This window comes from Rhinolophus sinicus, linkage group LG13 (assembly GCF_036562045.2).
Source record: "Rhinolophus sinicus isolate RSC01 linkage group LG13, ASM3656204v1, whole genome shotgun sequence".
Taxonomy (NCBI): domain Eukaryota; kingdom Metazoa; phylum Chordata; class Mammalia; order Chiroptera; family Rhinolophidae; genus Rhinolophus; species Rhinolophus sinicus.
In genome coordinates this window covers 20,965,083-20,991,018 of record NC_133762.1, presented here as the reverse complement: position 1 = coordinate 20,991,018, position 25,936 = coordinate 20,965,083, and the positions used below count along the sequence as shown (strand labels likewise).

Below are 25,936 nucleotides of genomic sequence, written 5' to 3'. Positions count from 1 at the left end.
GATTCGGTCTGCATCCTTCTGGGGGGCTGGGAGGACTCGCTCCCTGCACGAGCCGGGACGCGGTCAGTGGCTGTTCAGGGAACTCCAAACTCAGATGGGTTCAGACAATGGATGGGGTGAAGGAGATCAGAAGTGACAGCTGGAGAAAGACAGTTCCCCAGGACTGAGGAATTTCCTGGGATGCAGGACTTCCAGTTTTAAGACTAAGAAAGTCCTGGACAAACCAGGACGAGTTAGTCGCCCTATTCCTGGTGAACCCAAGGAATTGAAGGTGTGCCTTTTTTCTTTGCTCCAGTGAGAGACCCTTCTAAAAAGATAACAAATGAATTTTTAAATGAAGTTATAAATCTAAAAAACAATAGGTATAGAAGAGAGGACAACGGCAGATGAAGGGCGCCGATAAAGTGTTAGAAGGTAGAAATCAAATGGGGAGGGACAGTCCACTGAGTCCAGCAGAAAAGCTGGCCTCTAAGAAGCATGGGTGCGTAACACCAGGGGGACCCCCAAAATAGGCTCTCTAATTCTATCCTCTCCCTGGCAGGAGACGGGAGGTCACCCTGGAGACAGATTAAACCTGAGACCCTCCAAAGCTAGGAATGGCAGCACAGAAAAGGATGGGGCCACCTGTTGTGAAAACAGGACACTCATATCCAGGGCAGTGTGGACAGTGTGAGGTCTTACCCTTCTCCCATCACAGGGCTGCCTCCACATCCAAACCAGAAACCAGAACACGCAGGCAGAAAACCACACAACACGGAGGAAACAAAGACAATGCAGAGAGAAGACACATGCTGAAGACGAAAACAAAAAACATAGTTAATAGCCTCACAGAGATGAAAGATCAAATCCGTGAAACAAGAAGGAAATGCTACCTTTAAAAAAAAAAAGGACCCTTCAGAGAAGCAAGACTGTACTCTTGTAAAACTGTAAAGAGAGATTCAGTCAAATAATTGAGATAAAGGTGAAGAAATATCCCCACATTTGGCATAAAGACATGGAGGTGGAAAACTAGAAGTAAGAGATAAGAAATTTAGAGCTTGCATCCTGGCACACAACGTCCAACGAGCAAGAGTTTTAGAAAGACGAAATTGAACGGAGGGAGAAATTATTGTGGCATTCAAAAGTTTTCAGAAAACTGGAGTTAAAAAAAAAAAAGACACTCCACGTTTTCAAAGAGAAAAGAGGGGAAAAGGTAGTACACAAATGAATAGGAATCAGGATAGCCGTGAACTTGACAGCAGTACCCGAATTATTGCAACTAGGAATAGCATGGAGCCAAGCCTCATTAGCCTTCATACATCCAGAGGGAAATTTTCCTCAAACTAGAATTCTGTATTGGGCTCAGCAATCAAAGTGTGAGATAGAATAATGATGTTTTCAGCTATTAGAACTTTTAAAATTTACCTCCCCCATGTCTCATCGCAGGCGGCGCCTGGAGAGCTTGATCCAGCCATGCACTGGTGGAAACCGTGCAAGGGGAAGGCATGGGGTCCAGGAACAGGAAGGAGGAAAGTGAGGGCAACTCCCAGGGCGTGTGAAGGCCTGGACGCCGCTGCGAGGGAACCAGGAGGAATAACGTAAAAACCCAACCAAAACAACACCAACAAAAACCACCCACTCGATTACCTGTTGTGTTTGTGCTGAGAAAAGTTTCAGGGTTATCTTTTTGAGAATTGGAGAAAGACATAGGGGTGAATACAGAGCACACCAAGCAGATTAGTTTCTAAAGGCAATTATAAACTCCAGGAAAACCACAAGATTTCACAAGAAAGGAAATGATGCCATAGCATATACTCCATAAGGCAGAGGTAAACAACCATCGTGTAAACCCTAAATACTAATTTCACTACAACCTAGGATCAATGGATCCAGAGGGTGTGGGAGGAGAAGGTGGTGTGAGATTGTCAGTCCTCATTTTCCATAGGAAAGGTCAATGGGTAGCATCTAAAATAGGAAATCAAGAAACAACAGTCTGAGCGTGTTATTTAGAAACACAAATATATATGAAAAGGAAGCACCAATAAAGTAAAAAGAAAAAGTGGTTTCTCCTACAGGGCACTAATGTCCAGCTTTAAAGTGCCCATCAAGTGGCCAGTACAATAAACTTCAAAATGATGGGTACCAATCTGTAGTCCCACTAAGTGCAGGAGCCAGCGCTGGAGAGAGGGATGGAACACAACTGCTCTTCATTGTACACCTTATATTACAGTCTGACTTTTTATTTACCTCTGCACAAATAGAAATTACATTTAAAAGGTTAAAAAAAAGGACAGTTTTCTATGGGGGGAAAAAGTCATAAAAGGAAGTCATTGGTACACACATCTGCAAAGCTACGGGGTGGCCTGCTTTCAAACACAGCTGGATTCAGCAGCTCAAGTGAGCTCACCAAGGACTAGGGTGACCACCTCGGCCCACTGTGCCCGGGACGTCCTCAGCTTGAGCACTGAAATATCTGCACTCTGAGCAAACCTGTCAGTCCCCGGCAGACCGGGACAGCAGGTCACCCTCCCTAGCAAGGGGCCAGTTGTTCCGTCTCTCTGATCTGCCTTCCATGGGGTCGGCATCGTGCTCAGAGCCCATAAGTGGCCCCTGGAACATTTGTGTGGCCGTCCCATCCCGGGTGCGCCCCGCCACTAACTTCCCTGCTCCTTTCTAAAAACCTCTTATTCCAATTTTATGTTTAATCTTCCTGTTTTTCATGGATTTAAGTTTTTTGTTAAGCCTCCCACAAAACTTCTTTTTTTGGGGAGAAGCAGTCCGTCTATAAATCCTAAATAAATAAATACGTCACTCTCTTTTCCACCAGCTGTTCTGGCACTCACGGCAGAGCTGCCAGGCCCCCCAACGCGTTGGGACCCACGGAGCGAAGTGAATTCTTGAGCCTGAATGGTCCGGTTGGCTCAGCCAGAGCGGTGGGTGAACAGGACAACTGCTGAGTCCTCTTCAGGCTGTGCTCGGGAGATGACCAGTGAGGTCACTTGTTTTTGTTCCAATTCATCCACGCGCAGGTTTGGGCAAGAGGCTGTTGGCCTGGATTGCGGTTCAGGTTCTCAGATGGTGGGCGCCCACGTGGGTGACGTTCAAAGCCTGAGGCAAGGCCAAGAGGAACAAGAAACCGGCATTGGTCTGTGGGCGTAGGCTCACTGTGGCCTCCCCCAGCTTGGGGGCAGGGGGAGCACCCTGGTGGGTGGAACAGCGCCCAGTACAGAGCTTGGTTTGGAGGGGGACGAACTGGGACTCAAACACCTGCTCCAGCTGTGTGAGCGTGGCGAGTGACTGTCTCTAGGCCCAAACCCTTTGCTCTGGGGCCGTCTCTAGGCCTACCCAGCGCCTCTGTGTGAGTTGGGTGGTGCTTCTGGGTAAAAGCGGCCTCCACACAGCGGGGGTACCACTCACAGCACGTCCTGGACAGGACAGACTGAGCAATGGCTGCAAGGGCCCAGAGCAGCACGTGGCCCACAGGGGTTGGCAATGCAAGCAGCTTTCCTCTCTTGTGTCTCTGGCCCCGAGCCTGCCCAAAATACTTCCGTGTGGTTGTGGAGCCCCCTCAAAAAAAAAAAAAAAAAAAAAGAGATGAATTCAAATGACAAACATTAAGATTTAGCCAAACAATTCACCAGAATATGTCAAAGGAAAAAAAGACCGACCATGTGAGGTTGTGGAGCGAACGGCACTCTCGTATGGTGAGGACGGAGTGTGCCACCACCCGCCTCGGACCGCGGTGTGGCAGAATGAGCTGGAGTGGACAGTCACATCCTGTCACGGGCTGTGCTGTTGGCTGCACTGTCCTAGGAATGGACCCCGCAGAGGCAGACTCACGTGTTTACCAACAGGCACACGCGAGAACATTTAGAGCAGTGTCTTCTCATCAGACACAAACTGGAAAGTAGCAAATGTCCGTCAGCACAGACTGGATAAACAGATCTGCTGCATCACACAGCGGAGTATTACTCGGCCACGAAAACGAGGAAACGGCAGCTACATGCACCCAGTGGCGTGAACATCACCAACAGGATGTAGAAGAAAAGAGGCCAGACACACAAGAGCACATATTATCCTGTTGTGTTTGCATAACTTGCTGAAACAGGCAGAACCGGTCTATGGAGTGTGAATTCAGGGCAGTGGTTATCCCGGGGAAGGGTGACGACTAGGAGGGGCCCAGGGGACCTCTGGGGACAGCGATGCTGGTTCTGGATTGATTCCAGATGCGGAGACCATCACTCTGTGTTCACACTGTGGATATTCACTCTTACACGTTTGTGCCCTGGCTGCATGGGCGTCAGAACTGGACAGACGACTGAAAATAAATACAGTCACGCAACCATATTTCCCTCGTTCAAGGGGCCGATGGTGACTCCCCTTGTCATCCTGTCTCTGAAGCTGAAGTGTCACCTTCTCAGAGAAGCCATCTCTGGAAACCCATCAGTGCTGCCACACCCTCGGTGACTGTCCACTCGTCCCCATCAGCTGCTTCTCCTGTGCGCCATCATCTCTGCTTGGTGGGCTGTCACTTGCTGATGGTCACACCTGCCTGGCCGTGAGCACGGGAGAGAGGAGCTCGTCTGTCTGTCTCCCTGTTTCTGGAACAGTGCCTGGCGCAGAGTCAGAGCTGAGGAAGTCTATGAGCGCTGGCTGTCGAAAGGACCAGCCAGACATTTATTGCCAGGACAGAGGAGGCAAATACAGTGTTTTACATCCGGCAAGAGGAGAAGGTTGGATTTCTGGGCGATTTTTTTTGTTTTTTATCTTTTCCTGTGTGCTGTTCTTTATTTCCAAATCTACAATCAAGAATAACTGCTGCTACCCATAGGAGCATTCGGCCCCTGAGCCAGAGGCAGCCAGACCAAGGCTTAAGTCATGGCCTGGCAGGTGAGCACCTCATAGCTGATGGCAGGGCCAGGTCACAGCTGGGCAAAGGCTGGGGAAACATGTCGGGGTGAGTCCACCTGGCACCCCGCAGCTCACAGGCCCCTCTCTGCCTGAGGACAGAAGTGGCGGTGGGTCTCTGCACACCTGACACAGTGGGTGTCGGGGACCAGGCTCCCCCGCCGACGTCACACGTGCGTGCTCAGGCTTCGAACCTGCAGGCTATTTATACCCCTGGAATGTCAGCAGGCTGCCGGGAAGCAAAGCCGCTCTATGTGCTCCAAGCCCACAGCCGCCCCCTCCCACCCAAGGCTTCCGGGAGGACCCGCTCAGCGTTATCAGCAGGCCCGCTCCAAAGATAAAGCGCCTCGCCTGGCCCCACTAATGGTATTATTTTAGGGACCACTCAGAAGGACAGGATGGGATGGGGGCCCAGGTCATCTGTCAGCCTTTCCTTCATCAACACACTAAACAAGGGATGAATGAAGACGAGAGCTTGTTCGAAGGGCGGGAGAGGTTCCACAGAGCCGGAAAACCATGCCCCAAAGGTGGCTGGGAAGGAGTTTGCTCAGACCCACCATTTCCATCCCCCTCATGGCACCTCTGGGCGACCGACCCACTCACCCACAGACCGATGCGTAGTGCTGGGGGCGGGGTCGGGGAGCAAATCCGTTGCTCTCCAACTCTACGCTCCACGGAGAGGGTAAGATGACTTCTGCTAAAACCTCCTGAAACAGAGAGATCCCGGGTCTGGATGCGGTTAGAAAGGGTCAGAGCTCAAATATGGAATTTCTCTGCTGGCTTGAGCAATTGAAACCACTTTTATTCAGCATTTCTGTAACTTAATTAAGCTGGATATACGCCATTGAGGGTCAAGTACAAGGGTGTGGGCCTCTGAGCCAACGGTGGCCAACATCTCAGCCCCCGGCCCACCTCTACCTTTACCTCCACCGTCCCCCCACCCACCACGCCAACACACATACACACACTTTTCCTGGGAATTAATGTGTTCTTTGGAGGCGTGCCCGTGGCATTAAATAATGAGGCGAGTTTGGGAGAGCCCGGACCTAAGGTCAGACTCACCATTGCTAACTTCCCCTAGTGCCTTCCTCTCCTAGAGCAGGAAAAGCAGGAGAGACAGCCACAGGGTTTGGGATGACAGTCTGAGGCCAGCTCACTGCCCCGTTGGAGCATGCTCCTGGGCACCCCTGGGCAAACGTCTCACTGCTGATCCCCAGTGGCTGCCCAGCTGCCAAAGGACGGCCCAGAGGGAGCCGCCCAGGAGCCCCCTGGCCCTGCCCTTGATCTGAGAGGCGGAGGCCCACAGGGCCAGGGTGAAGGCTTTTCCAAGGCCATTCAGCTACTGGGGGCAGGGCCCAAGTGTCCTGATGCCAGCCTGTTATAAGTCTAATGACATTTATGCATCACACTTGTCAAGGAAGCTGTGCTGTGTGCCAAGTCCTGGGCTGGGCACTGGGGACAGCACAGTGACCCAAACAGACAAAAGTCCTTGCCCTCAAGAGGGAGACAGATAACAGTCATGTAAAATAAGTAAAACATTTAGTTTTTGTGTGTGGCACTGGGCATTATGGAACAGGACAGAGAGGGCTGAGCGGAGACTGTCTGCAATTTTTAAAACAGCAGCTAACACGTGCATCTCTGTGGAGAGGTGAGAGGAGGGAGTGGAGGCTGCAGCCACAACTGTGCTTGGGCTCCAACCAAGAGTTTCCCGCAGGAACGGGGCCGAGTGGCCAAATCAGCCAATTTCTCAAGAGAAGCCAGAATGTGGGATTTTTTTTTTTCTCACCCCAATCTTCTGATTTTTCAAAAACATACTGGCAATGAATTCCCTTTTTGTGAAGGAAAAAAAAAAAAAGCATCAACACCACGCAGGGGGCAATAAGACACGTCTGCAGGCGCATGTGGCCCTCTGCTTTGTGGCTCTGGTCTTTAGCCTGGAAAGAGAACAAAAGCTAAATAGCGCATTAGGACAATGTCAAGAGGGTTTGGAAATCACAGGGGCTGGAACTTGTTAAGAGCGGCCGCTTGTTTGAGGCACCCAGGGTAGAGCAAGCAGCCTGTGGCCAAGGAACGCCCGGGATTCTGAAATCCAGCAGGTGACCTTAGTGTGCACTTCAAAACCAAACGGAACCCAGGTGAGGCTCCTGCAGGTGGGCAGCAGCCCCGGCTGCCTGCCGTCCCCAGGTCCGAAGTGGACCATCCACGGCTGGCCAGAGCCTGGAGCCAGCAGCAGTCCCTTAAACCACCACCGAAATAATTTGCACTGGACAATGTCAGGTCTGGCGCCTGTGCTGCTTTAAAGTTTTGGGTGTACTCTTCGCCCCCCCCATCTTTTTTTTTTCTTTCTTGTGCCTCTATTTTATTGGGATGACTCAACCTTTCAACTATGTTAGCAGTAAACACAGCTAATTTACCCCCTGCCTCTTTGAAACAGCTGCTGACAGCTGCACTGTAATTCAATGAAGGATCTTTGTAGTCGAGCCTACCAAATTCACATTTGTTGTTTGGTTCCCCCTCTCCTGCCCGGAGCCCCACACAGCTGCACCAAATATTGACGAGTGCCCCTTCTCCCCGGGGCCTGGATGATAAACAGCGTGTACACGGTGGAGTCCAGAGAGTTCTCTCAGCAGACCAAGAGAACTCCAGTGTCGGAGTTGAGAGGAAAAAAACAAGACACACAGGCCCAAGAACCAGAACCAAATGTCTCCTTTTATTGCAAAGTCAAAATCCTTTTTATTTTGTCTATTTATACAGAATTTTCGCTGAGGACTGCTCTGTGCAACAGCCGAAGGTACATTGGTCTGACCGTTAATAAATAGTCTTAAATAACAAAACAAGCAGGTTGGAGGAAAGCGAGCTCATGGTCCCGAACGAGGGGCTGGAGGAGGGTCTAAAAAGAGCTTCAGATGGACATAAATAATTTCTTTGTTTTGTAACAACTATTTACATGTTTCAATGTACAAATGAGGCTAACGAGAGGCCATTTGGGGCATAAGTGGTGAGAAAACTTGTACTGAGAAGGAATCATACAAAAATCCCCAGACCTGCCAACAGACAAAACAAAATTATCACAAAAACAGCAACTCTTCCCTGTCGACCAGGCAGAGTAAAGGCTGCAGCCCAAGCTACTGGAGAAGAAAAAACAAAAGAAAGTAAAAACAGGGCCCCAAAGTTTCCAGGTACCAACTTGGTCACGAGGGAGAAACAGTTCTCCACTGGAACGGACTCCAGGGGCCACAGGCCTCATGGGTACCCCCGCTCTTTGTTCACAGACAGCTCTGTACTCCCCAAGGCCTGTGCTATAGCTGCAGGCCAGATGCACACCCTTTAAGGGACCCACCAGCCAAGGCAAGGAAGGCTCTTGCCAAGAGCCACATCAGAAATGGCACCTTTGAGTCAGGACATTGATTAGGACGTCACTCCCAAAAAGGCTTCTAGATCCTTCTATTTGAGATTCACATCCAGCACACCCTACACCCAGCAGACTGCCCACTATGCTTCAAGGAGCAGAATGTTTGCAGAGCGCTCACAGGGGTCTGCAAATGAAAAGAGGAGGCCACAGAGGCCCAGTTGGAACCCAGACTTCAGAACACTGCTACCCGTGAACAACAGATGGAGGGGCCCACTTGGGGGAGGGATGGCCTCCTGCCCACCCCTATCGAGAGCTAGGTTTCCTTGGTGCTTCTTTAAGTAGGGCTACGTTGGCCCGAGTTCAGGGTGGAGTTGCAAGTCTGTACTGAATGTCGGCCTCCTCTACTCTGACCTTCACACTGACGTCCTAGCACGGAGGGGAGCTGGAGAGCCACTTGCAAACATCTGCCGGCCTTCCTTCACATGCCTCCTTTCATTTCTGCCCTCACACGCCCAGCTGAATGACGAAGCCCATTTTCCCTTCAGGGTCAACACGCCCCTTCCTCTGAGCAGAAAGCTGCCCTTTCCCCTCACAGCCAAATTTTGGATCTGGGCAAGTCTGCGTAAACCCTGGGCCTCTGCAAGCCTCAGAATGAAACCCGAATGGAACGGACAGGGGGCCTCCCCCTCCCTCCGGCGGCCACAGCTTCTGTTTACGAAATCAGAGTAAACCAAGAAATGGGGATAAATTGTTTAGGAAAATATATCTGTAACATCCTAACCATTTTCATTCATTCGTTTTATTGTGACATTTGTTACAGGAACTTCTGCGTCAGTTTTCCTTTAGCACAGACACAAACGTGCCCGCCCCTCTCCGCGCCCTTTCCTCCCGCTGCTGGGTGGCCTGGCCGAAGGGCGCCCCTAATTACTCCTGGGAACGAGTCAGTGCACGGCCGACACTTCACAACCAATGATCGTGGCCGGGCAGTTTTTCTTGATCTATTTTCCTTCCTGTTAGGTTTTGCCGGCAGCAGCTTGTAGGATCTTGTCCCTAGGACGACAACAAAAGACTGATGAAAAGCCATTTGCCTCTCAAATTCCTTAATGCTCCTACACCGTTAAAGCTGGGGAGGGGACGGGAAGGTGGTGGTCTGCTGGCTCCTTGCCACGGCGAGCAGTGGGAGACGCTGGGCGGTGAGAGCTGTCCGGAAAAATGTGGCCCAAAGGGTCTGCCTTCCGGGAGGGGCTAGTGGCAGCCGCAGGCCCGGACAACCATGTTTCTGTATTTCTTCAGGATGACGTTGGAGCTGTCATCGAAGTACAGGACAGAGATGGCATTGAGTTGAGTCGGGGCGCAGCAAGGCTTGGGGACTGTTTCCGGGTTGATAAAGTGGACCTGGAACACACACACCAAAATGTTGGCAGCGGTGAGAAGCCGTGAGTCCCTTCTCTCCGGCCTCCTTATGTCTACAAGGGATACTACTGCTTGGGCAGCATGACTACAAGTGACATGCACCAAGTACGCCCAGTGCTAAGCGCGTGATGGCTAATCACTTAGTTCTGTGATTATCCCCGTCTCACGGACGAGGGAACCAAAGTGTGTATCTAGAGGTTTGCCCGCACACAGCTGGGAAGTTAGTAGCCAGATCAGACCCTTGGGCCTCAATCATTGTCCGTCAGGGGCTGTCCTGTGCTCTGTAGGATGTTTACCAGCATCCCGGGGCTCTACCCACTAGAAATCAGAAGCACTCCACACCCCACCCCACCCATCCCCATCGTGACAGTCAAAAGAGTCTCTGGACATCAAATGTTCCCTGGCGGACAAACCTGTCCCAAGTTAAAAACCACTGAGCTAGACTAGGGCCCGCCTGCAGGCCAAATCCTGCCTGGTTTTGTGAATAAAGTTCTGTTGGCATACAGCCATGCCCACTCCTTCACTGATATCTCGGGCTGCTTTTGCACTGCAAGGGCAGAGCTGAGCAGTGGCAACAGAGACCTTACGACTCTCAACGTCAAAACTATTTACCACCTGGCCCTTTTCCGAAAAATATTGCTGATCTCTGGGCTCGACCTGGCCTGTCTGAGGAAAATATAATGCAAGTCACATGTGTAATTTTAAAAGTTCTTGCAGCCACACTGGAAAAGCTGGGAAAGAAGCAGGTGAAATTAATTTAAATAATATATTTAATTTAGCCCAGTATTTCAAAACTATTATCATTTCAACATGTACTTAACATAAAATATCCTTAATGAAACATTTCACTTTTTTTGTTTTTAATACTTTAAGTCTTCACGACCCAGTGTGTATTTTATATTTATACAGAAACATCTCGATTCAGACCGGGCACACTTCAAATGTTCACAAAGCACCTGTAAAAGCGGTTACTGTACTGGATGCTGCAGGTCTAGACCATACGAGACTATTTACCTCTTGAGGCAAATAATAACTTAAAAAAATAATAATTAAAAGTAAGAGGAAAAGAACTAGGGCAAACACTTGAGTGGACATTAACAAGAAAGCAGAATACCCAGAAGGTAAGAACGAAGAAAGAAGCAGGCCAGTCACTCAGGTTTCCTGCTCCTTCTCACTAATGGGCTTCTGTGTACCTTACAGAGGACCAGGGTCAACAGCAAACAAATTCAAATGCCTGCAGGGACCACACGAGTGCCACCAATGAGTGAACAAGGCCAGGAGTGAGACAACAGGGAATAGTGAGGACTGGGGCAAACTGACCGCAATCTACCAAAGCCAATACAAGCAGACGTGCCGAGTGTTCAGGGCAGGCCGGAGATTTGGTTCCTGTTTTGCTTTTTTTAAAGGTGACACTCCCATGTCTGCGACAGACCATGGGTGCCAAGTGACAGCACTCTGGTGGACCCTGCTCACCAGCCTCCAGTCTGTGACTCCCGACATAGACAAGCACACTTTTTAAACTTTTTATTATGGACAATTTCAAACCTTAAAATCGAAAGCTTCCCCCATCGCCTTCACTCTTGAATACTTTTAAAGCAAATCCCAGCTGCCAACTCATTTCCTCTGTATGTCACTAGGACTCTCTAGAAAGCGAGGATTCACCTCTTTGTAAGATCCCCATTTCAGAATAATTAGAGGATTCATTCTGATCCCAGAGGTCTCTGGTAAAACACAGATTGAGGGGATGGTCCCAGGGCTATGAAGGCGAGGTCAGAGGAGGGTACAGGTGTGTCCCTGGAAGCCTGGAAGGCACTCCTGGCCCCTCCCAAGGTCCTCAGAGCAGGATCTTAGGGGGGATACTGTACTGGGGAACAGGCTGGGGGACTACTCATGTCCAGCCTGGGGACCATCAATCCTAAATAGGCCTTGCAGTTTCCTGTTGGGGGAAGGGGCCCTGGCAAAGCAATGCCAAGAAAAGAGGCCTCCCCTTTAAGGGTACAGCCTGGTCTAAGTGAAAGGAATAGAGGAGCTTTTCCTCTAAGACAGAACACATGGGGCAGGGAAAGGGAAAAGAGGGGCTGATTACTAAACAACAGTAGCATTAAAGCTCCATAACAAACAGAAGTGCAGGACAGAGGGAGGGACCTGGGTAGTGAGCTGTCTGTTATCAGAAGCATTCAAGCTAGGGAGGATGACCAGTCATCAGGAAGGGCCCAAATAAAGGTCATGGCAGGGAGCTAGATAGGCCAGGTCTTTGAACCTCAGATTCTAAGCTGAAGAACCAAGGCCCTAAGCTTCCTGCTGCTGTTGTCAGTAGAGTAGTAAAGATGACATCTACTGAGTGTCACCAGTGCGGGATGCCCTGTTGAGAGCTTTAATCTCATTATCACACTGACTCCTCCAATGACCCCATGGAAGTTCAACCTGAAATAGCCCCATGGCTACCCAGCCCCATCTTTTATCCTAATATCCTGTTTGTCATCTTCCTGTCACTTCCTCCCTCTCAGAAGTTCCTTTGTTTACTGTATGGTTTCCTCCTCTGGAAAACGAGGCCCTGAGGGCAGGGACCAGTCTGTGCTGTTCCCCGAAGTGTCCCCAGCTCCCTGTGCAGGGGCTCCAGACAGTAGACGCTCCATAAACACCCTTGAAGGACTGAACTGCGAAGTTCAAGGCTAGTAGGAGGGGGAGACACGAGCCCTGAGCTCTCCAGGCCCCGACCAGGGGAAGACCAGACACGGGGGCAGGGACAGGCCTGTAGGCGTGGAGCAGACATGGTGCCAGCAGAGGACAACAGTCCCCAGACAGAGGCAGGGCCAGCGCCCTTCTCCGTCAGGCAGTGACTGCTGCCCACGATCCTCTAGGAATCCACGAAACTGTTCTAATTTCTTTTCAAATTAGGAGAAACAGATAAACTTTAGGGCTGAAGAATCCACACTTTATGCCAACACAGTAGTAAAATATAATTTTTAATCTTTTTTTACTAGTGAAAGGGGCTCTTGAAAACAAAAGTGCCCAGGCCCCCGCGTGGTCCTGCTCCCCAGATGGCGGGTGGGCCCCACTCACCAGTGTCTGCACGATGGCGTGGTTGGTGGCGTTCATGTAGGAGTTGAGAGGGAAGGCACACTCTCCCTCACAGTAGTACGCGGCATAACCCTCGGGGGCAATGATCCAGTCCTGCCAGAGAGAGAGAGACAGAGAGCGAGTCAGAGAGAGAGGCCGAGAGAGACACACACACAGAGAGAGCTGCGTCCAGAACCAGATGGAAAGTGTGGCCATAGGGTCCCACCCTCGGGACCAAAACCCTCCTCCGGTGGGCCAGAGGTCAGAGACACGGCCCACGCCCTCCTGAGCAGCTGGGGGTCCTGCAGAAGCAGGAGAAATGGGTGGCAGCCTTTCATGGTCCCAGCGGAATGCAAAATGAAAGAAGGACCACTGCAGGGCTGGGCTGAGCTCCGAACGAACACTGAGTGGCTTTATCGGAAGGTGGCACAGAGAGGGATGGCTGGGGTGCCATCCACTTTACCCTTACAAGGCGGTGACACATTGGCAGTTTGCATAAACAAAACGTCCCTGCATCAGTTCACCTACCTGGGAGGCAGACTAGTAACCTGCAAAAGTGAGAATTAACGATAGAGTAGATGGCCCAGCACAGCGTCTGGTACGCCCGCGCTGCTCCTAAACAGGGCGCGGGGCCAAGCTTGCCTTTAGGGTTGGGTCAGCAAGGAAATACTGTTCTAGCAATAAATACACCCCTTCTTAACTCAAGTCCATGGAACTTTCCAGCAGACCCTGGAGTCGGGGGGCTCTGTTCCAGCTCTCGAGCAGGAACCGGCGCTCCGTAAGAGCACCGTGTTGTCATAAGTGTGAGGACGGAATCAAGGGGGGTCCAAGCTGGCTGTGTGCACAGGGGCCCTGGGAATGTATGTGGGCATGATGATCCCCAGGGAAGAATCTGGACTCTCCTATTTGACCTGGTGACCTTACGACAACGCCCTGTCCAGGGATATCTGTGCTCCGTGGGGCAGGCACACTGCAATGCTGGTGGCTGCATCTCCACTGCCTGGAAGACGTCTTAGGGGCTCAGACATCTTAGGGGCCCAGGATGTCTTAGGGGCTCAAAGGTGTGGGATGCTCTGACTCTCACTCCTTTCCTAGGATTCATCCCCTTCCCTTTGCCTTGCTCCATCCAAATGGTGCCCGAGGGGGCAGACATATTCCTACAATATGATCCCACCCCTAAAACAGCTGATTGGTTCAGGACCAAGCACCTGACCCGAGCTGGGCCAATCAGTCCCTTCCCTGGGAATTTGAATCATGAAAGGGGGAAGGAGGGGCAAACAGAGCAGAAGGCAGGAGCCAGCTCTCCAGGCTTCTGGATTCTAGCACACAGGCTTGGCCACATCTGAGAGAAACAGCCGGCTGCAGGATGGAAATAGGGTTCACGTGAAGAATGAGGTTCAGAGTCCAACATGTTTGGGTTCCTGGTTCTAGCTTGAGTCTCAACCACATTTCTGCTCTTGCTTTCATGTGGTACCCGGGTCCTTAACCTAAATCCTCTACCTTAGTTAGGACACTTGGTACCAGAGTATGAACTGATGTAGACGAGAAACACGAATCAGGGCCCATGTGGGACACAGCCTTGGGGGAGCACTGGGGAGCCCACATGGAGGGTAGACCTGGCCATGGCCCCTTACCTGCCAGCCCAGGTCACGGAAGCTAACGTACAGCTCATGCTTCTTGCAGGCCTGCCGCTGGTCAGTGCTGCTGTTTTCTGTATGGACAAGGAAGCAGAGGAGCAAAGTGGGGGAGAGGGACAGGAAACACACACACACGTGTCCTCAGTCTAAGGCACTGGTGGGAGCACAAACGCAGAAAAGCTAGAGGGTGACTTTTCTGACACAAATGCCATTCGAGGACCTGTAGCCTTAAAACTCTCATTTCCTGCCCCAGCACACGGTCCTACAAGGGAGGTGCCAATGTCCCCTGCCCTCGCTCACACAGTCTTAGCTCACAGCACTCCCTGGACCCTTCTGTGGACACTGGTTTCTTTTATACACACATGTTGTTTAGATGCTGACATCTGCCTGGATTCCATAGGGAATGGAAGCCCATCCACAGCCCACAAGGCCGGCTGTAGGAGGGATCTTCCAACCAGCCTCACCGAGTGAGGCCAGCTCAGCACGCAATGCTCACCCCTCCTAGGGGATGAGATGGGGCACAGATAGGGCCCATCAGTCCCCATCAGCACCACCACCAAGAAGAAACAAGAGGGCAGAAAGTCAAATCCCACTGACTTCCTAGAAAAACACACTACTGAGGTTTCTTTGAGTACTGAAAATTATGCACCAGGGTTTTCCAGAAGTATGTAAGGTTTGTAGGCCTTGGGGTTAGGAACTGAGCATTAGTAAACATGTAGAAATCTCTGTCTCTCTCTGTCTGACACACACACACACACACACACACACACACACACACACCACACCACACCACAGTTGCTTGTCCACAACTAGCTCCATGAAATGCTTGCAGCCTTGGTCTGTTTGGCTTTGGGTTTCAACACTAAACCAAATATCACAGCTTTGCTTTAAGACAGGGTTGGGAAAACTGGCACTCAGGCTGCCCCCTGCCCTTCCGCTGCTCATGATAGACATTGCTAATCAATCACAGCATTTTCTTCTCACTGAGCCCTCATATAGCTTCAAATCCTTCTTTACTCAGTGCACCAAGCAGCTGGCAATGTTGGTGCAGAAAGGGGAGAAAAGGGACACGCAAGTAGTAGGCCCCAGCCCCCCTAACCCTCCCGTCCTGCCCCACATATCCCAACAGCCAGCTGGTGAGCTGGAGGCAAGGCTGCTGCTTCATCCATCTCCACGAGACCCCACCTGAGCAGCTAACGAGTGCTGGGGCTCAACTTCCAGCCCCGAGGGTCATCTGGTGAAGGTGGCCAATTACCAGGAAGTCAGGTCCAAAGGTGGGTGGAGAGAAGGAAGCAGAAGGGAAGGAACGAACCCAGTCTCTCAACCCCAACCCACACCATGTGAAGCAGTGAAGGCCCTGGGGGTGGGTTGGCCTGCAGGAAAGGAAGCTTCACGGCAGCAGCATGCCACAGCATGTGTCCTTCCAACATATCAAGTGCTGCCGTGAGACGATTCAACACGCGTGGCCCTACAACTGGACCGCCAGCTGCCATGTGAGGTAAAGCACTACGAAAGGGCATGCGAGCTCTGTCTCACACTCACTCGGTCTGGCTCCCTAAGCCTGCAATGGGACCCAGGACTCGGTACGTTTTTCTTATTAAACTTCTAGGCAGGATTTAGATGAACTTCAAATGGGCCAGGAAGTAGACAGCTACGGGAAGGAGGCAGATTCCTGGCAAGGTAGAACAGCTGCCATGTGAGGTAGTGAGAGTCCCGTCTGGGGGGTATGTAAATGGAGGCTTGATGAGGGTTTGGTGAGGATGCAGTGGGGGAAAGCGGGTGTCAGATTCTGAGACTTTGAGGTACCCCTGATAGGCTCCAGGACACAGGAGTCTTTGCTGGGATGGAATTTGCCAGCACTTCCTGCCTGGTTGTAGGAAAGGCCTCTACCGAGTCTCCCTACTCTGATCCTCCCCGCCTTGCTCCCCACCACTCTCAGAGCAGCCAGGACGATCAGAACAATCGTCTTATCGCCCCCACCCCACACCATAGCTTGAAACTCTGCAAAGCCTTCCAAATCTGCTTTGGAGGAAGCTCAACCGCAAGATATACCTCCCGACAAGACACTCGATCCCGCTCAGCTCCCTGGCCTCTCTCCCCTTTTCCCAGCCCCCGGGCCCTCTCCCGGCCCCTCACAGGTGCCATGCAACCTGCCATCGCAGATCTCTCTCTTCACCTGCAGGCCCGCTGCCTGGGGAGCTGAGTCCACCCAGCCTGGCCTCGTGGGTGCCAGCGCCTCCCACAGCTCTCGGCTGGGAAGTCTGCTCTGAACCCCCTTCCCCAAAGGTGAGTCACCATCCTCCACGTCTCAGGCCTGTCATGGGTGTGGCTGTGAATGACAACCTGCTCCTGCAGTCCCCAGGGGAGACTATGCTGGCTTTCATCATTGAACCCCAGCACAGAGGTTTCCAATCAGATTCAGAGATTTGGGTGCTTTTTGAGGTGGGGGTTCACAGACCTGTTTTAAAAAAGGATGGATGCTCCTGTCAGAACAGAACCCCAACAGAACCCTGCACACATGGAGCTCCATCTGGGGCCCTGCTCCTAAAAACCTCATCAACCACAGCAACCTTCTCCCTCGAAAAAGAAAAGGAACAGAAAGTGTAAAATCGGCTAGGTGAGGCAAAAGAAGGTACCGACAACATGAAGGTATTTCGGGGGCGGGCTGCTTTGCCACTTCACTACTGTTTTCTAAATACTCCCATGTTCCCTTTCCGTGCTCCCTCAGACCCACCCCCAGGAGGCAGGAGAGCTGATGTGCTCAGCTCTGGGCTGCCAGCTCGGCCCGCGAGGCTGGTTCCAGCCTCGGATCTTTCTTTACCTCATGACCAACCCAGAGCTCTGCAGGAAGGACTCTGGGTGGGAAAAACCCACACTTAACAAGTATTAAACTTTGCCACGAGCTTCAAATACTTTTCACTTGAAGAAATAAAGGAAAGATGGGCAAAGTCCCCCCTTCCTCCTCCTCCCCACGCCTAAGCAGCAGCCTCCCTGGGGAAGTTGGTGTGCAGTCTTCCCACGCATGTTTTCATAGTTCTCTCGTTTATTTGCAGCCATTGTTTTGTCTACTTAGAAACTTACACGATTGGCATCGTGTTATACTCATGTTTTGGTACTTGCGTTTCTGAATAAATTTATGGCTTGGACAAAATGCAGAGGGTGAGCTCTGAGCAGGAAGGGATTTTGTGGGTTTTGCTTCCTGCTGTGTTGGTTCCAGAACCATCTGTGGTGCACATGAGTGGATTTCGAGTTGCTCCGTGCTGGGGTCCTGTGGGACCCTGGGGTCCGTGCTTTGACCTTCCCCCACCGGGCGTACCTGCCACGTTGGCCACCCGCAGGGCTTCCTGGTTCTTGGGCGTCTTGGAGCGGTTCTGGCTGCGCTGCTTGCTGCCCGTGGAGCGGGTACTGCGGAGGTGGACCTCGGTGGCTTTGAAGAAGGCCACCATGAAGGGCTGCTTGTTCTGGGGCCCGTGCCGCCCGATCAGGCCTGCCAACTTGGGGTTGATGCTCTGCCCTAGACCGAAAGCAGCCAGAGGCATAGAAGAGAGGTTAGAGGAGAGGTCGTTGGCGGGTGGTTGCATTCACGCTCACAGCTCTCTCACGCATTCGTTACCCAGCGGTCCAGCCTGTATTTATTCAGCACTTAACTCTATGCCAGGTCATGTTAGGAGGCTGGAACACACTGGGGAACCACAGACAGAAACCCCTGTCCCTGGGCGTGCGTGCCAGTGGGGCAGGCGGGCAGGAAACAGACCGCAGGCGTCTCGTGGTGAAAGCACGAAGCAGGGGGGCGACAGGAGCCGGGCTGAGGTCTGCAGAAGGCCTCCAGCTACTCAGTTTCCCTCACATTTCACTGGGCATAGCAGGTCCCACAATCTACCTAATCCCGAGAGGTGGGCGCAGTCCAGCTCGGTGCCAAGGAGGGTGGGGACAGCTGCACACAGCCCCATGCCTACCACCTTCTGCAGAGGGGCCGTTTGAGCAGGGAACTGGGTAACAGTGAGGGACGGAGCCCCGTGGGGATGTGGGGAGGAGGCAAAAGCCCAGAGGTGGGAGCCAGGTGGGCGTGTCCAAGGAGCAGTGCGGAGACTGGCCGGCTGCTCAGAGCAGAGACGGGGTGAGAGGGGCAGAAGGGGTGAGCAGAGGGACAAGTGGTGGGGGACAGCAGGGCACAAGTCACACGGCCTGTGGGCATCAGCAAGTGCTCCTCCTCACTCTGTTTTCTGGGTAGAAGAGCGTCTCCCCCAAATATACGTCCCCGAGAACCTCAGGATGTGACTTTGCAGATATAGTTAGTTAAGATGAGGTCATACTGGATTAGGAAGGGCCCTAATCTAATGACTGCTGTCCTTAGAAGAAGGCCGCATGAAGACACACACACACACACACACACACACACACACACACACACACGACACCATGAGAAGATGAAGGCCAAGGAACATCAAAGTAATGCCAGGAGCCACCAGCAGCTGGAAGAATCAAGGTGGGGGCCTCCAGAGGGTGTGCATTGCTGGGGCACCTTGATTTTGGACTTCTGGCCTCCGGACGGTGAGGGAACAAAGCTCTGTTGTTTTAAGCACCCCCCCCTGCCCGCCGCTTGTGGTACTTTGTTACTGTAGCCCCAGGTTACTCATATAGTCTGCATGAGGTGGAAACCACAGGTGTTCGAGCGGAGGAGTGGGCAACTTGAGTTGTTTGCAAAAGACCATCTCAGGCTGTCCCTGGAGACTGGACTGTAGTATCAAGGAAGGAAGCCAGACACCCAGGGGAGGTGACGTGAACAGTCCAGGGACAAGTGACAGGGATTGAACCCAGGCGGCGGGAGCAGAGTTGGCCAGAAATGGCCAGAACCTTGACAGTTCATTTTTAAAATCCATCTTTAGAATTTACTTTATTTTTAATGTTCTGTTTTGAGATAATTACAGAGGAAGTTGCAGGGGAAAAAAGTACACAGGGAGGCCCCATGTACCCTTCACCCAGTTTCACCCAGTGGTCAGATAACTGGGGCAAAACATTCAAACCTGAAAAACGATCAATCCTGAATCTATTTTGTGAGGAACACTGACAGAATTTGCCGAGGGATTGGACGTAAAAGGTGTGACTTCCTCACTCTCGGCTGAAGCACCTGGAAAAAGGGAGGGGCCATTTCCTGAGGTGGGGAAACCAAGGTGGGGGCCGTGGCAGGGGTAAGCCGGGAGGGGAGGCTGGAAGGCAAAATGCAGTGTGGTTTAGCAGCTGTTGTGCGAAATGCCCACCTGACACCAGAGGGAAACTGGCGGGTGGCAGCGGAATGTCCCCTGGGCTTGACTCCTGATCCGGGGCAGAGACAGACTTGGAACTAAGACGCGCTCTGGCCCGGTGCCAGCCTTCTTGGATTCAAGTCCAGCCTCCACCGCTCAACACACAGATGCTCCTCAGCGCAGAGCTTTGCACCTCGAAAGTGCTCAATAAATGCCACTTCCAGCAGCAGTTGGGGCTGGTGTGGAGACTGAACAAGCTCAACAGGAGCCTGTCTCCACCCCCGAGAGGTCAGGGGCCCGGGACAGAGGCTGCGCAGGAGTGACCAGAGAGGAAGGACCTGAAGAATCTGGAAGCAGCTTGGACAGGAGGAAGGAGGGCACCAAGAGGGTAGGGGATCCCAGAGACCGAGGGGAGGAAGTGGGTGGAGCGATCCCCGTGTCCTGTGCTCTGCGCCTGGATCCAGTGTGACGGCTGGAGAACAGGCTGTCGGCTCTGACGAGGCCACTGGCCAGTATGTATTTAATGTCACGTCTTGTGGTGATAAGTGTTCCAAAGGGAGATAAAAGCAGAAAACAAGACAAAGAAAGCCTATCTCACTCATGACAGAACAGCTCAGAGAGGATGAGTAAACTGCCCAAGGACACCCAGCTTGGAAGTGAGGGAGCACAATTTGAACCCAGGTCACGCTGTGTAACCATGACAGATATGATGCCCTTGAGTTAGGTCAGAGGGGTCAGAGGCCAGTGAAAGTGGTGCTTCTAGAGGTCCTGGGCCCATGCACATCTGGAATTAACTACACCTGAAGCCCCCCCAGACGGGTGGAAGTCAGGAAACCCTGCCTCCTGAGGACCAGACAAGCACCAGGGGGTTCGCTTTGGTTTTTTAACAACGAGCGTTTCAAAGACCAAACTCCCCATCCACTGTTATTTTCCCTTAAATTAACCCCTTTAACATTGGCTCTCCCGCATTCTTTAGCAGGGTTTCCCTGAGTTCACCCATCTATAATTGGAATGATTCTATAAAAGGAACCATTAAAGCTGAGCCCCTAGGATTTGTGTTCCCCCCTGGAAGGCTTTTAGGGCAAAATAAAAATGCCTCGCCTGAAAACCCGAGGCTGCTCCAGATTTAGTAATCCATCACTGAGAGCGGTCACTGCACTACTGAGGGTGGGGGTCTGGCAGCTCTTGCAGATATCAGGACAACCAGGGCTAGGGCTCCATGACCTCAGCTAAGAACTGGGTGACAGAGTGGAAAGAAGAGTGTCTCCAGGGGATTTACACCCATATCTGCCCCTGATCAGTCTGCTTGGGCCAAGAGAGGTGAAGATGCCTGCTGGAGCCTCGATTTCCTCATCTGTAAAATGGGGATGGTGCCATTTGTCTCACCCTGCCCCCTTTTCTTGGTACCCAACCCAATTTTCATTTCGGCAGCTGGGCCTTTGCTGACCTCATTCTGGCCATTGGGTGGGCTGGTGGTCTAATACATGGCAACTAATCCTCTGGCTACAGTGATTGGTTCAGGTACAGGCACATGATCTAACTCAGCCAATGAATGGAAGAGAGCTATTCTGAAAATTTCTGGACAAGAAACTTCCCACTCTAGCATTTAAAAGCAACCTTCTCTCTTCCTAGACAAGACTGAGGGAGGAGGGAGCGATGAAGCCCCAAAACCCACCACCACCTAGTGACAAGTGGATCATGTTTTCAAATGGGGCTGACCTGGTGGGAGGTGGAGCAGAGAGACAGACAGGATGTCTGCCTCTGGTGCCATCACTGAGCCACTGGATCAAAGCAGTCCTGAAGCTCACTTCCTGTCCCAACCACCAAGACAAATACCCCCTCCCTTGGTCATTTAGTCTGGGCTGCTCCTTGGGGGTTGTTCTTGCCCTTTCCTCAGAGGTTTGAGGACTAAAGAATGTGGTGAAGAGTCATCCCGGACCTGACATAGAGCAGGCACTGGGGGGCACGTGTGGATTAGTCTCCTTGTGCAACCAAGTCTGACAACAGATTAAGGTTTTCAACCGAAAGGCTGAATGACACCACAGCAGGCATTTACCTTCAACAAAAGCCAGGAGTATGAAAAACTCCAATGAGGCATCACTTCGTTCTCACTAAGATAAGATGTCGAAAACAAAGGCAGACTAGACACAAGTGTTGGGGGGGGGGGGGTGATGTGGAGAAAGTGGGATCCTCCCACGCTGCTGGTGTAAGTACGAAAACGGGGCCGATACTCTGGAAAACAATCTGGCAGTTCCTCAAACAGTTAAACAGAGTTCCCATAGGACCAGCAATTCCACTCCTAGGTGTGTACTCAAGAGAACAGGTTCTCATGAAAACCTGTGCACGAATGCTCACGACAGCACTAGTCACAAGGCAGAAGTCGAAACAACGCACATGTCCATCCATGAGCAGGTGAAGAGATGCACAGAGTGGTGGCATATTATTCACCAGCAGAGGAAGGCCGTACTGACACCTGCTACATGGCTGAACCTTGAAAACACGACGCTAAGTGAAAGAAACCAGCCACAAAACATCACACAGTGTGTGATTCCATTCGGAGGAATTGTCCAGAACAGGGAAATCCACAGACACAGAGAGTAGGTTAGTGGTTGCCAGGGGCTGGGGGAAGGAAGGTAACAGCGCGGGGGAGGGGTGGTGAGTGTTCATGGATAGAAAATTTCTTTTTAGGGTGTGAGAAATGTTCTGGCATTAGGCAGTGGGATGATTGCACAACAATGTGAATATACTAAAAATCACCAAATTGCATACTTTAAAAAAAGTGAATTTTATGTTAGCTCAATTTTTTAAAAATTCAAAACAACAGGGGTAAGAATGATCTGCCAACCAAACCCTGGGCGACAGTGTTTTCTCGTAAGGATGCCTGGCACCCATTGGCTCTGGATGACCGTTTTCTCAGTGAATGCATGACCCTGTGCCAACAGCAGATGGAGCGCTTATGGCCCACCCAACCGGCAGCACAGCCCCACGGCAGACACGTGATCTCACTTTGCAAAGAGAAATAAGGCTCCTATGATTAAGGCCTGGGCAGCTGGTCGGTGGGGGAATCAGGATTCGAACCCATGCCTCCCTCCTGGGCCGCTTCCTGAGCTGCTGCTAAGCAGGGTCAAGGTTCCCCAACATGGAGCGGGGACTGCGTGTGAACCTGGAGGTCCCCTTGGCCCAGGACCACATCCTGAACAACCAGCAGGATGGGGGGGGGAGGGAACAGACAACTTTCTCCCAGCGGCAGGTCTTCTCCCGGATATGCCTTGAAATGTCAAATATGTGACCACAGTCGTTTGGAAGAACTTGGAATGGAAGATTCTGAAGTGGGTTCATCCCCCTGGCTGCTTCTTGGGGTGGTGGGGGTTGTAAAAGCACTACCTGGTGACTGCAAACAGGGCAACACGCAGAGAAGACAGTGGGTCCCCTGGAATGCCTACACAGAGGCTCGATCTGGGGGACCCATCTCCCAGCCATCCCTGGGCACCGGGACCAGCTACAGAACCTATAGGGACCCGGTGCAGAATGAAAATGCAGACCCCTTGTCCAAAAGTTATTAAGAATTTCAAGACAGCATCAGCAAAGCCATTAAGCCAAGCACGGGGTCCGTGAGGGTCCCCCCCGTGAAGCCAGCCCATCACGCACATGCAGACACACAGAAACACGCGTGTGCACTTCATCACGCACATGCAGACACACAGAAACACACGTGTGCACATCCTCGGAATTGGGATCGTGCTGGCACTGCTCTTTCACAAATATCTGGTTTTTACGCAGTGCACCGTGGACACCTTTCCGCTGAGCTCATCCCTCACGGCCACTGAAGGGCTGCATCTGGAAACTGCTTTGACTCATGCTGGCCTGCAGACGGGCATTGAGGTTGTGTCCCAGGTTTGAACAAACGCCTCGCTTATTCCTTTAGTAGTACACTCAACAACTATTTATGGAGCACCCACTGTGGGCCAGGCAGTGTGCTAGGTGTGGGTACCGTGGTCAGCTCAGGAGCAGACCAGAGAGGGAAGGGACAAGCGGGGACGGGTCAGGCAAGGCTGCTGTGCCATGGGGCTCTGGGGGAGGAGCATTCCCAACAGAGGGCACAGCAGATGCCAGGTGCAGGAGATGGGGACACATGTGCTGTGTTTGCCGGACAGAAAGGAGGGCAGTAGTTAGTGCCGGAGAGAGGGAAGGGGCAGCAGGGGATGAGGCCGGGTCATGGGAGGGCTCTGGATCGTGTTCTAGGTGTGACAGCAGCCACAGAGGGTTTGGCAGAGGACAGTGGCCAGAATTCTGTGGTGAGAGGCCACTGGGGCTGGTGTGTGGGGAACAGATGGCGGCAGGGGTGGGTGGGGAGAGGAAGCCAAGTGGTGGTGCTGAAACTGGGGCTCTCCCTCCCTCCCTCCCTCCCTCCCTCCCTCCCTCCCTCCCTCCCTCCCTTTCTCCCTCCCTCCCTCCCTCCCTCCCTCCCTCCCTCCCTCCCTCCCTCCCTCCCTCCCTCCCTCCCCCCCTCCCTCCCTCCCTCCCCCCATCCCTCCCTCCCTCCCTCCCTCCCTCCTCCTCCCTCCCTCCCTCCCTCCCTCCCTCCCTCCCTCCCTCCCTCCTCCTCCCTCCCTCCTCCTCCCTCCCTCCCTCCCTCCCTCCCTCCCTGCCCTCTTCGGGCCCAGCTCATGAGCTGCTGTCCTTTTCTAACAAGCTCAGTGACGCAGGGCGGGGATGGTCCCTACACCCACTGTCCCAGCCAGCACTGGAGAGCATGCGAAGACTGGGCCCAAAGACCATCATGAGACAGGTGACCGGGAACACAACGGCTTCTCCCCCAGTGCTGGGTGTTTGTCTCTGCAAGGCTATTGCAGGGTGTGCAGCCGGATCCATGGCTGCTCCCAAAATGTATCCAGACAACACCACGTGTCCCCTGGGAGGCAAAATGTCCCAGGTGGAGAGTCACAGCTTTCCATCTGCCCTCCCCAAACCAGATGGTCATGCCAAGATAAGTTCATTGCAGCCAAGTCTTTAACTGCAGAACCCAAGACGACGTGGGGCTTTATCAAGACGAGGCCATTACAGTCAGGGCCACAGCATGGGGGAGCGACCGGCCCCTTAAACAACTCATGCCGTTAGTCACCGACCTTCCTGGCGCAGTGTCCAGGCCAGCGTGGCTCTGCGCCCTGGGGGGTCATCCCTGGAACAAGACAGGCCCAGGCTCTCGTGGATCCCAAGGAGGGGAGGCCCCGCAGAGCAGCCCCTGAGGGAGGGGCTGGACATAGTAACAGTGTGATTACACGTGACAGGAAAGACATTTAAAGCCTGTAGGAACATCTGGGGGGATGTTCATACATAAAGACCAGTTCTGTTTTAACGCTGCCCCAAAAGGCCGGGAAAGATTATATTGCAGGAGAGGACAAGTGGTTTGGCTGGGACAGGAATTCCTTCTGATTTTATGATGTTACAAATATACAGGCTTTACTTAGCACGTGCAAGCATTGGTTTTGATTATTTGTATTTAAATGTCCGGGACAAGTGACAGTGAATAGCGAGCCAGGCCAAATGTATTTGGCAGAGGAACTGAGGTAGGGGGATTCATTGATCGAGGCAGAAAAAAGAAAAGATATACATCATATTTTAACATAGGTCTGTATCTTTGGGAAAGTTGAAAAAGATTGATATTGTAGCCAAGGGCTAACAGGTTATAAAAAACACACCAAAAACCGCCCCCAAAAAAACCACCTAAAGATTTTCCCAAGCATAGGGTTGCCGGATTTTGCAAATGAAAATACAGGAGGCCCAGTTCAGTGTGAATTTCCGACAAATGAATAATGTTTGCAATAGGTGGGGCGTACTTGTATTAAGCAATTATTTGTTGTTTACCTGAAATTCACATTTCACTGGGTGTCCTGTATTTCACCTGCCAAGAAGTGTGCCTTAAGTTAGGATAGAAAGATTATAGCTGAGCCCTGCGCAGCCAGCAGCACGGTGACAGGGGAGGAGTCTGGCCCAGGTGACAGGCACGGAAGCGGGCCCAGGGCAAGGAGCTCAGTGGCTTCTTCTTTACTGGAGCTCATGGCTTGCCTCTCTGGGGTGTGTTTTCCTTGTTTGATTTTTTTGGCTTTTTAAATTTTTCGTTTCTTTGTGAGCTCTTTTTGGTATACTGACCTGTAGGTTTTGACACATGTATGGATTCCCATAGTTACCACTTCAGTTGGGACGCAGAGCAGCTCCATACGCCAAAGAAATGCCCTTGTGTTGCCATTTATCTCACGGGTCGAAACCCAGGGTGACTCTGCTCCCCAGGGGCCATGTGGTAGCGTCTGGAGACATTTTTGGTTGTCACAACTTGGGGAGGATGC

The 25,936-nt window shown here is 52.1% G+C and overlaps 1 protein-coding gene across 1 annotated transcript in view; it reads right to left on the bottom strand.

Annotated features, from left to right (window-relative positions):
- Positions 1-7,575: 7,575 nt before the first annotated feature.
- BMP7 (bone morphogenetic protein 7) overlaps positions 7,576-25,936 on the bottom strand; it is a 79,355-nt gene continuing 60,994 nt past the window's right edge. Inside the window, exons 4-7 of the mRNA XM_019748584.2 lie at positions 17,666-17,863; positions 14,347-14,423; positions 12,716-12,826; positions 7,576-9,634 (exon numbers count right to left, since the gene is read on the bottom strand). Of these exons, the coding sequence (XP_019604143.1) occupies positions 9,485-9,634; positions 12,716-12,826; positions 14,347-14,423; positions 17,666-17,863 (536 nt within the window). The 3' untranslated portion in view covers positions 7,576-9,484. The remainder of the gene's footprint in view (positions 9,635-12,715; positions 12,827-14,346; positions 14,424-17,665; positions 17,864-25,936) is intronic.